We start from the raw sequence: 11,961 nt of genomic DNA, 5'->3' as shown, positions 1-11,961 counted from the left end.
GAAGTTTACCATCAATTCTGTAATGTGTACAGGCAATCAATTAGATATAGATTACATTTTTTTTAAAGTGGAGCATGCTCAATCTAAATCTGAGGGTAAATGTGAAATATGAATTTTTACTTAATGTTCTGTAGTCCCTTGGCTTATTTCTCGACTCTCTTGAATACTTGATTCTCTGGTCAATCGTGACATTCTGCAGTCAAATAGTGATGTGTAATGACCCGCTAAACTATATAATCGACTCTTGTCCGAGCAGGCAACTAATTTCCTGCATATCTGTGCAAGTTTCATGTCTCTCATATCACGCCACACTCTTTCATCATTACCTCTTCATAACATAACCTTGTGTGACCCCACGTTCGCAGAATTTATCATTTTATTTTAACATGGTTGGCAATGATTGGATGATGCTGGACATTACTTTGCATCAGAATTAACTATGCAAATTTCTGATGTAATGTCTGTAATGTCTCAAAAACATGAATAACCAACACTTCTGGAAACATAATGAACAATTTGATAAAATAAATCTATAGCTTGGAATTATTTAAAATGTCACAACTTAGTCCTGCTGTCCACATATGTTGCCATACATTTTTAGGAAAACTATTTGCACTAGAATTTATTTATTTATTTTGCTTGTTTATTAGTTGCTACTAGTAACAAATCAAAAAGGGAAATGGAAAATGCTCACAGCAGTCACACACGGGTCTCAGGAGGGTAATCAATCAGTCATTATTTAATGCCCATTTATTTATTCATTTATTTTTGGTAAAAAGTTTGTTATAAATAAGATAATGTAATCAGCCGATCCTTTGCATCGGACCTGTTCACCCTGTCTGGGTTTATTTTATGATAACGGCCAATTGACTGTACATTATTCCTTATTGGCAGTGTTGGGTGTAATCTGAAGTCAAAGTAATAGTTACTGTAATCTAATTATTTTTTAAGTAAAAATGTAGTGTTATGCAATACATTTTAGTATCTTGTAATCAGATTACAGTTACTGACTTTCAATTAAGGTCATTACTTTTAAGCAGGGACTAAAACGGTTAAAAAAAACAGATTTCAATTTGTTTCGATTTCAAACGTGATTTTCAATTGTTCCAGGGTGAAAACGTTATTTTTAAGTGCTGGTTTTCGTTTAATTTTGTTCTGATAATTTTTTCATGAAACCAAAGGCCAAAGGGTTTGTCAAAGTATATTTTTGGAACTAGATCACTTCCTGTTGCCTGAAAAAATGAAACACGTGCTTTGATTCTGAAGGAAAACCACTGCATCACACATTACTTTGCCTAACTGTCTGTTGTAGATGTTGTATTCTGTAAATTAAGACCTTTTTAACAACTATGCATAATTACTACATATACTGTACATGCACGGCTAATTCAGATACAAGTAAAACATTATTAGAGGTAAAAATAAAATTTCTCAGTTGTTTCCAAGTCTTCACTGAATAATTGTTAGATATGATGCATTAATACCGATTTGATGCTGCTGGGTTTTGACTCAGAAGCAGATCTGTAACTAAAATTTTACTTAACTGTTAATTAACTGCTTGTTATGATATCTATGCTGATAATTCCACCACAACGGGAAAACATGAATTGCTAATTGTTTATTTAGGTGAGGTAAGTGGCTTATTTTTGGTCTTGTTTTTCCAGACCATGTTGCTTGTTTCTCTTTCTCTTGGTATTTCACCCACCCTTAGCACAGAGAACTGTCATTTTAAAAAGAAGATTATAATTATTAGTTAGTTAATTATTAACTTTTATTTCGTTCTAACCGGTGACCATTTGGAAAGGAGGTAGCAGAACTTCTGAACCAGAACGAAAAAATAAAATGTTTGCTCAGAATGAACCGAAATGAAAAACATTTTGTTTTTAGTCCCTGCTTTTAAGTACTTTACTTGGGTTACACATATTCTAAAATATAACTGATGTATAATACATTTATAATATGAACTAATATTTTCTTATGTACGCATTTCGGTTAGCTAGTGTATAGACATTATTTTTAGTTCGTTAAGTGGAAAAAACAAAAAACGTTTGTGAAAAGTGTTTCGGAAAGTAACTTAAAAAATAAAGTACTTCAATCAAGTAATCAGTAAGTTATCTGATTAAAATTTATGAGAAGTAATTAGAATTTTGTTGTGGATTAGTTTATAGATCAACTTCAGAGTAACGCTGCTTATTTGTGTTTCACTGACCATAATGTCTTTAAACTAATATTCCAGGTTCAATACAAGTTAAGCTCAATCGACAGCATTTGTAGCATAATATTGATTACAAAATATATATATATATATATATATATATATATATATTGACTTATCTCTCCTTTTCTTTGAAAAAAGAAGAAGCAAAAATCGAGGTTGAAATGGAAGTGAATGGGGACAATTTTTGGAGGGTTTAAAGCTTATAATTTTATAAAAGCACTTATATGAATTCTTATGTTAAAACTGTATTATTTGAGCTGTCATGTTGTTTAAATCGTTGTTTTTGCCAACAAACAGGAAAGACAAGCGATTTTATCACACTGAAATAATGTTAACGCTCATATGTTTTGTCTTGTGTCTGTACTTTTTTAAAGAAAAGGAGGGACAAGTCTAAATACATATTTGTGGTAATCAGCATTATGCCACAAATCCTGTCGATTGAGCTTAACTTGTATTGAACCCGGAATACTCCTTTAAAGTCAGAATTAGAGACATTAGGAGTAAAATAAGAAAGCTGAGAACATCCACTTATTACAGCTGGTCATTCAGTACATAAATGTGGTTTATTCCCTTTCATTTCACTGATAAATTATTCACATTTACTTATTTAAACAACTCAGAGATATCCAGTAGCATCTAAAATGACAAAACACATGACATGAATTCAAGAGCATCAGTCCAGGTGCTGCAGATGTCCTTCATCCATGTGCATTACATCCCTTTGTAACAGCCACAGATGCTGAAAACATTTAAACATCTCTTCGAATATTCACATCAGAGGCTTCACAACAGGGCTTCAGACTGATAAAATGACTTAGGAGCCAATGGCTGTTTTTAGTAGCCAAATCACAGATTTTCTCGATTTAGATTGCTGTTCAGAAACAAGATAGAAAGCCGAAGAAAAGGAAGTCAGCTGATAACCCATTAATCAGAGGTTTAATAAACAGTATATATAGTTGAGAAGATAAGTTTGAATTCCCTTTTGTGTCATAAATGTTCACACCCCTTTCATAATTTATACAAATATAAGAGATAAAAGATTTGTATTTCATTTAGCACTGCTCTTCAGAATCTACATTACAGATATTTACATAAAGTATAGTATGCATATAGTAGTGTGTTGTCTTCTTGAGCATCAATGAATGTTTGCACCTTGTGTAATAGTTGTGTACAAGTCCCTCAGTTGTCCTAAGTGTCAAAAGCTTGATCTCATATACATATATGTATATATATATATATATATATATATATATATATATATATATATATATATATATATATATATATAACATTTTCATTGTTTTAAAATATTGCCTTAGTCTTTCTTAACTGTTACCGGATGGCCCCAGACACAGAGACTACAAGATTGCAAATTAAATGAAATTCCAGATGCAGTTTATTGTGCTACTCCAATCCCAATCAATAATTACCAGAAGAACAAAAGTGGTACACAATACAGGACTTTTAATTATAAAGAAGCCCGAAAAACAGACTCTTATTCTGAAATGTCTGCGTTCCCAGTTGTGAGCTTACTGATGGCTGATTCGCTGAGAATGTGAATCTGATTCAAACTGCTAACCTGAGCTCCTGAGTTCACTCCCTCAGTTCTTTTCGGGTGATTCATGAAAAAGATCCAGTTCACAAGAGTCATTTGGTCATGACTCTCTCGCGCTGGGTTTGTTGTTGCATGCGGTGCAGCGAGCTCGTCAGAAACAGAACGGGTGAAAAGTGGCTCGAGACACACTGGTGCACGTTCTAAAAATGTATTCAATAATTCACAAGATGATATCTGAAGAAACTGCATATGAACGCACACAACGCATATGAACACCAGTGGCGACTAGATTTTAAATTATTGTTGCAAGCAATTATTTTTGGTCGCATTTGCGACCATTTTAGTCGCAGTCTGGAGCCTTACAAAAACCTCCTAATGAGGTTGTGGACCTGAATAATGTTATTTACAGAGTCAAATGGATGTGAAACACAGATGTGCTCTTTTGAATGTTTCAAAGTGCAAAGCCAGGGGTGTTTTGCAAAGTTTAAAACCTCTGCCATGCAGCCAGACCAGGAGGAATTTCTCTTTCCTTTTTTTTTTTTTTTTTTTTTTTTTTAAATCTAAACACTTAAAAGTTTTCTATTTTCCAAACAGTTTTAAATCCACCATGCTGTATTATAATGAAATAGCTCCAATTCAAGCAGTGAAGTGATTTCAGAAATGTATTATGATGTAGATCCTGGACACAAGACGTTCTCAATTGGTTCAGTCAGAACATGTTTCATCCCCAGTTATTGCATGAATCCATGCATTTCTACTGATCTGTGGTCAGTTTGGTAGCGTGTCCAAGCCTAGTGAGGCAGCATGCTGCTTCGCCCTCAGTCGCAGGTTTTCAATGCTTGTAGTCTTGCTATTCAGAGCGGGAAGACCCCCGGAGGACTTCAGCAATGGGCTGCTCCACATCTGCTGGGCTTGAGACAGGGACTGGTAGTAGGACTGACAAGGAAGTGATCCCAGCGGAGACGGCATGTTCACATTTACACCCAGGTAGGGTAAGGAAGATGGTGTGGTCATGTCGAAGGCAGGATAGTGCATGAGGTTGTTGGTGGCGGCCATGTGCTGGCGAAACTGTTCCTGCAGACGAAACAGACTAAGAGGGGATGATGCGTAGGAATTTGTCTGAGCCACCCCATAGCTGACGCCACTGGAGGAGGGTAGCGATGGAGAATCGAATGGCACATCTGAGGCAGAGAGGAAGATGACGCGCTGTAATACTGCATTCATTTAAATATAACATTCTTAAAGGAATAGTTCACCCAAACATGAAAACTGTCACTTGCGCACATTTATGTTGTTCCAAACCTGTATGACTTTCCTTATTCGACGGAAGAATGCACTGGCCACTGTTTTCTATGTAAGTGATAGTGAATGGGAACTTCAAAATGACCAAAAAAAGCATAATAAAAGCAGTCCAAATGACTAGTGCGTGACCAATATAATGAAACTTGACTAGCTGTGTCACCATTGAACGCAAAACATATTACGAGGGAATGCAAAAGTATTTGTGATTGAATGCAAACTTTTTTAAGGGAACGCAAAACTTATTGCAAGGGAATGCACCATTTATTGCGAGGGAATGCAAAACTATTGCAAAAAAACACAAAACTTTTTGTGAGAGAATGCAAAGCGTTTTGCGAAAAACATAAAACTACTAACTTTTTTCAAGGGAACAGAACTATTGCGAGGGAACGCAAAATGTATTGAAAGGGAACACATTTCTTTGCAAGGGAACATAAAACTATTGCAAAGGAACAGAAAACTATTTGTGAGGGAACACAAAAATTTTGTGAGGGAATGCAAAGTTTTTGCAAGGGGACGCAAAATGTATTGAGAGGGGACACAAAACATTTTCAGAAAATAAATTCCCTCTCTGTTCTCCAAGGAGCTCCATAGAAATGAGTGGCCAGAACATTCTTAGACATTCCTTCTTTTTGTGCTCCACGGAAGAAAGTTATACAGGTTTGAAACCACATGAGAGTGAGTAAAATGATGGCAGAATTTAAATTTGTATGTGAACTCTTCCTTTAATTCTAAACACAGCCTCTTTTATCTATTTGAAAAAGAGTTTCCTTTTTTAGTATTGTGAAGGAAAGTTAATATAAATATACATACCTGATTTGGGGCTCAATGCTTTGCAGGATGGCGATCTGTCGTCTGTCACCAGGGGTGGTTCCGCCTCTTTTGGTTCATCTTTGAAGGACAACGATTCATCCTCTCTGTCAGTCATGTCCTCAGCTCCTGACTCCGCCCCTGACTGCTCCGGTGAGGTGACATTGACCTCATCACACAGCTCGCAGGGAGGGGGACATGTGGAGCCACTCCCCTCTGAAGGGGAGGGCGGAGCTTGAGACTCAATGGGCAGAGCTTCTTCTTTCCCTTCTTCCGGAGTGCCCTCCGACCCAGCTTCCTTCAGCCGCTGAAGCTGCTCTTTCTGCAAGCTGCGCTGCTTCTTGCGGAACTTTGCACGGCGGTTTTTAAACCACACCTGTTAGAAATGAGAAGACATTTTCAATTGTGAAACTTAAAGATTGGTCAACTCACCTAGAATTTAAACTATAAGGGAAATCAACCTGCGAATTTCTTACTTATAGTTTTCTCTGCTTATAAGACGCTTATAAAAAGAATTCTAATACTTGTGATTGGCAGGTGTCAGGTGACAGTCTGTGACCTCAGTCCAGGTGGTGGGTGTGATTTTGTTTCTGTGAACTCACCTGGACTCGAGCTTCAGGTAGGTTGGTGCACATGGCCAGCCGTTCACGCATGACCACATCAGGGTAGTGAGTTTTCTGAAAGGTTTTTTCCAGTGCCTCCAACTGCTGGGCGGTGAAGGCCGTGCGGCTGCGACGCTGTTTCCTGTGCTGAGAGCCGTATCTCGCCTCCAAGATGATATCTGAAAAAATTAAGCCATTGAGGATGACGAATGATGGTCAGTTTAATGACATGAGAATCATCTATCTATCTATCTAAAAAAAATTAAGTGCAAGCCTTTAGATAAAAAAAAATTTAAGAAGCATAAATTCAGTGGAATGTGACTGGTTGTGAACAGTCGGTCATAATGCTTAATTTTCATTTCATCTAGGGTGAATAAAGTTGGACATTTTTGGAAATTTAACATTTCCTGGCACGTTTATGATCCAAATGCCATATGACCCGACGTTTTACCTTTATGGAAAGCTTGGGATGTATCTTACCTTAGTCTAAAGCGAAAATTAAGAAATACTAAATACTGTGAAGAAGAACCTTTGAAGACCCTCTTTTGAATAAACCTCTGATTTTTCCAGTATTTATTTTGCAATTATTTTATTTGCAACATACACCGATCAGCCACAACATTAAAACCACCTGCCTAATATTGTGTAGGTCCCCCTCGTGTTGCCAAAACAGCGCCAACCCGCATCTCAGAATAGCATTCTGAGATTATATTCTTCTCCCCACAGTTGTATAGAGAGGTTATCTGAGTTACCGTAGACTTTGTCAGTTCAAACCAGTCTGGCCATTCTCTGTTGAACTCTCTCATCAACAAGATGTTTCTGTCTGCAGAACTGCCGCTCACTGGATGTTTTTTATTTTTGGCACCATTCGGAGTAAATTCTAGAGACTGTTGTGTGTGAAAATCCCAGGAGATCAGCAGTTACAGAAATACTCAAACCAGCCCATCTGGCACCAACAATCATGCCACGGTCCAAATCACTGAGATCACATTTTTTTCCCCATTCTGATGGTTGATGTGAACATTAACTGAAGCTCCTGACCCGTATCTGCATGATTTTATGCACTGCGCTGCTGCCACATGATTGGCTGATTAGATAATCGCATGGATGTTTGTTGGTGCCAGATGCACTGTTTTGGCGGCAAGAGGGGGACCTAAACAATAGGCAGGTGGTTTTAATGTTGTGGCTGATTGGTGTAGGTTTGCACAAATATTAAAATTTACATTTTTTAAATCGACTTACAATTAATCAAGAAATTCAAGTTCCCCTTAAAATATCCATTAAGATTTTGTGTAAAATAATCTGTAAACACAGGAATCATTTCCATCAGAAAAAGATAAACAAGCTTAACTGTCCCACTTAACCCATATTCACGCTCTTTTTTTTTTCTTTTCTCAAGAATGTCAAAATTGCCCTACATTTGTTATTACCCAGTTTTTACATCGTCAAATAATTTTTCTACAGCGAGAAAATAGTTTAAAAAGGATGCCATCCTCACCTGCCAGTCTCTCCGCGAGCGTGAGCGCGTGCACGGAGGGCCGATAGTCGGGAGCGTGCTGCGCGTGCTGTGCGGCCTGTTGATGAAGGTTGTACATGGCGCTCAGAGAGTTCATGGCGTGCAGAGAGTAGCCGTTCACCCCGTAGTGCTGCATCACGTCCCTTTGATAAAGACAAATGAGTCAGAAAATTACTGACGTGTCTAAAATAGTACTTTAACGTAAAAATGTATGAGTTAACAGTGTTGTTTTTTAAGTTGTGCGGTAGTTTTCACGTTTGCGGCACTCTGTTGGAGTTTGATGATGGTCACGTGCCTAACGCACAGGCCTAATGCTCAATTAAATATGGAAAATAGTCCTAGCAAATAAAATAAATAAATCAATAAATAAAATTAAAAAAATACGAATAACCATATCTCACTGACCAAAAAAGACTCAGCCTGTGCCAGCTACACTTTTTACGCCGATTTAGTCAAGTTTATTTAAATAGCACATTTCATATAGGCTACAGTGGTAACTTAAAGTGTTTTATATGGAAATTAAGAAACAAGAAGATGCAAAAAAAATCCAACTAGACATAAAAATAAAGTCAATCAATCCGTTATATTTAAGCCTAAATAAGTGCTCCAATTAGATCTAAAGTTTGACTATTGTTAATAATGTTGTATCTCTCTTATAATCAATAAATATGTTACAAAATAATAAAGAAAATTCAATAAAGATGTCTTTTGACAACATCTAATCTCCATGTTAGACGCTGTCTTTATAAATAAGACAACTTTTCAGATTTTATTTTCACACACACACACACACACACACACACACACACACACACACACACACACACATATATATATATATATATATATATATATATAACTAATAAAAATAAATGCTATAAAAACATAATAGATCACTTAAAATATCATGTAAATAAATAACATAATAGTTTTTTGACATTCACTATTTATTCATCAAATACCATACATTACAACATGTCTAGCTATGTAAATATATATATATATATATATATATATTCTTAATCTATTGTTTTAAATGATGTCATTTTATTTTTCGTTGATGCCATATATGATGACACAATTAAATTAGCATTAAAATGATGCATGTTTTCGTTCAGTTTGCAAGTATCCGTAACATTTCCTGGAAGGGGGTTTTGTCAGGTCGTCTATCAAATTAAATGTGTAGAAGATGTGGATAATTCATTTTAGGAATGTTACCAACATTTGCACGTTAAATTCATTTCTGCGCATTTGCGAACTGTCCTCGAGGGCATAAGCTCAGGCTAATGTCCGTCTGTCAAATAATGAGAAATGACTCCTTTATAATGGGATGCCATGATAAACAACAATTTAGAAAATAAGAATAAGAATAAGAATAATAATACACATACAATTAGCTTATTTATGACTAATAGTGGTTGTGTGTATATTTGTTGTTTTAAATAACTAGCTTTTATCATAATTCACTGATACCTTGAATATTTGGTGCATTTGCTCATTTCACAGGAGCCTGCACGAGGCCAGATGTGTAAAGAATTAGGCTACTCATTGTTAGGCAGCAGTATGATCACCATTTAATCGCTCATAATTGGCTACAGTGGGAATAATCTCTTTATTAGTCATTATTATTATTTGAATCAAGAATAATTCTAAGTAGCCTGAGGGTTTAAGATTTAGTGTTCACTAAAGAGCCCGTTGGCATTTGTGTCATTGACACTGCACGAAAATTCCCCAATGTAATCGTATTCCAGCCACAGGGGAATACTTTAATTCGGCTGCACAAAAAGTGCTTTGCTAAACATTTACTTTGCCCTCCCAGCGTTAAGCTCAACTGGCGCACGTTCCCGGTGGCGTTTTCTTCCGTTCACCTCGAGGCTGCTGTTGGTGGAGATGTATGTACTGATGTACTGCACTGTATGCACTGATGTATGCACTGATGTACTGATGTATGCACTGATGTATGCACTGATGTACTGATGTATGCACTGATGTATGCATGCTGGTTCCAACTGGGCCGCGTCTAATGTTGGTGCAAATAGCTCTCATCACCAGTCTGACATGGGACGAGGGGTAGTTTGCGTTTGTGCCCATGTATGAAATAAAGAAGTCTTGGTTTGACGACACGGTGAATATCAAGCCTCAACAATCCACCACAATTTCTCTCAAACTCCTGGACACAAAGATTGTGCTTAATAAGTGGTCTATACGTGATTACACAGATATAATGACTCAGATCTACAGCAACATTTTTTTTTTTTTTTTTTTTTTTGGTGAAGGTTTGACATAAAGGTGGTAAATTAAGCAGGCTTACATATTTTATTTATTTATTTATTTATTTATTTATTTATTTATTGCTTGGCAGTAGTTAAATGTGCGTTCACTGTAAATGTAGACTATGAAATTCGTGAAACTTTACAAATCAAAGTGTAATGACCTTTTTCACGTGACAATATCTACATTAACTGCTTTGATTCAAGCCAGAAATATTAGGCTATTTCACATGATTCAACCAGACTACAGTATAGCTACCCCAAGAAACCCCATTTTAAGGTTAAGATTGTGTAGAAATATAGCTCGATAAGGAAACATCTGCACATTTTTCACTTTTTAAAGTGTTATGCAGTAATGATAATAGGCTATTGTTAATGAAAGTTATTACAAGGTTGCACTGTCAGAAATGAACTTATGGGGCAATTTTTTTTACCTTTATAATGTCCTATTTTTTGTCTAACTACTGTATAGAGGTACTTGTCATCGTTTTATGTGGAATCCTTCAATTTGATCAATTCATTAACAAACATTCTCACCCTAAAACTCACAAATAATGTGAAATGGTTTATAGGCCCAAAATGGAATATGAAAAAAATATCAGATTAAAAAAATAATGATAATAAATAAATAAATAAATAAATAAATAAATAAATAAATAAATAATAATAATAATAATAATAATAATAATAATAATAATAATAATAATAATAATATATTTTTATTTTTTTATTTTTTTATTTTTTGTCACTTTCGGTGAGCCCATGTTAATTTATGACCCTTGCAATTGTTTTATTAGATTTTCCTAATTGTGGTGTTAAAAGACTTTACTCATTCACACTTTTTATTGATAATTTTTTCTCTCTCTCCATGCAATGAAATTACATTTAAAAGAGTAAAAACGCTACCTATTTTAAAACAGTAACTGGACAGAATAAAACGTTACATTATATTTGTGTTCTGCATTTTCAGAATTATGAAGCAGCCTGTATTAAACTTAGCAAAGCAATATTTCAATATGCTTAAAATATCATTCTAAAACACCAACTCTTGAATTAGTCCTGTTAACAGTTAAAACACTTTTGAAAATAAATGCATTTAAAACATTTTTCACAGAATCTTAAAAATGCAGTTACCCACCTCTGTGAGAAGTTTCCCCTCTCCAAACAGTTTTTGTGTCAATGCAACTAAGATTTTTGCGCAACTGAAAAAAGAAAAAAAAAAAAAAAAAGGTGATTGTTTACAATTTCCAGATAGTTCTGAATCCTGTTGGCACTCAAAAGTATCCGCGTCCGTTTACAGCTGCTCTATTCTGAAGAATTTTTAATGTTAGTTCCTCCAAAATATCAAAGCCTCCTCCGGTCAGAGAACCAGAAGCCCCCGCCCATCGAGCCAATGAGGAAGACTATGAGATCACAGTAAAATCTCAGTGGCCAATTTCACTGTCAGTCAAAGTTTTTACTTTGCCAATACAGTCTTCATGGGTTCATGATTCTGTGCAATGATATTTTGGTGAAAAGGAAAACAATATCATGTCTTACAGAGTATGAGTGACCCAATCAGTCAACAAGATATAAATTAACAATTATAACCTTGTTATAAGCACACACACACACACACACACACACACACACACACACACACACACACACACACACACACACACACACATGTTGGTGCAGCTATCCTTATG

At 35.7% G+C, this 11,961-nt stretch overlaps 1 protein-coding gene across 1 annotated transcript; it reads right to left on the bottom strand.

Annotated features, from left to right (window-relative positions):
• Positions 1-4,541: 4,541 nt before the first annotated feature.
• Positions 4,542-11,467, bottom strand: dmbx1b (diencephalon/mesencephalon homeobox 1b). Its single transcript, XM_051706391.1, has 5 exons — positions 11,409-11,467; positions 7,983-8,143; positions 6,485-6,663; positions 5,886-6,258; positions 4,542-4,954 (listed from the first exon to the last, which is right to left on the bottom strand). The coding sequence occupies exons 2-5, from the start codon at positions 8,134-8,136 to the stop codon at positions 4,542-4,544; spliced, it is 1,119 nt and encodes a 372-aa protein (XP_051562351.1). The 5' UTR covers positions 8,137-8,143; positions 11,409-11,467.
• Between the last annotated feature and the right edge of the window lie 494 nt (positions 11,468-11,961).

This window comes from Myxocyprinus asiaticus, chromosome 9, assembly GCF_019703515.2.
Source record: "Myxocyprinus asiaticus isolate MX2 ecotype Aquarium Trade chromosome 9, UBuf_Myxa_2, whole genome shotgun sequence".
NCBI lineage: Eukaryota > Metazoa > Chordata > Actinopteri > Cypriniformes > Catostomidae > Myxocyprinus > Myxocyprinus asiaticus.
This window is presented reverse-complemented; position numbering and strand designations above follow the sequence as displayed.

What these genes read in the sequence shown, in the direction of transcription:
- dmbx1b (XM_051706391.1), bottom strand. Translation starts at nt 8,136, where the DNA reads ATGCAGCACTACGGGGTGAACGGCTACTCTCTGCACGCCATGAACTCT. An exon ending in GCTCGCGGAGAGACTGGCAG is followed by an intron (nt 6,664 to 7,982) that starts GTGAGGATGGCA and finishes TAATTTTTTCAG; the next exon opens with ATATCATCTTGGAGGCGAGA. An exon ending in TACCTGAAGCTCGAGTCCAG is followed by an intron (nt 6,259 to 6,484) that starts GTGAGTTCACAG and finishes CATTTCTAACAG; the next exon opens with GTGTGGTTTAAAAACCGCCG.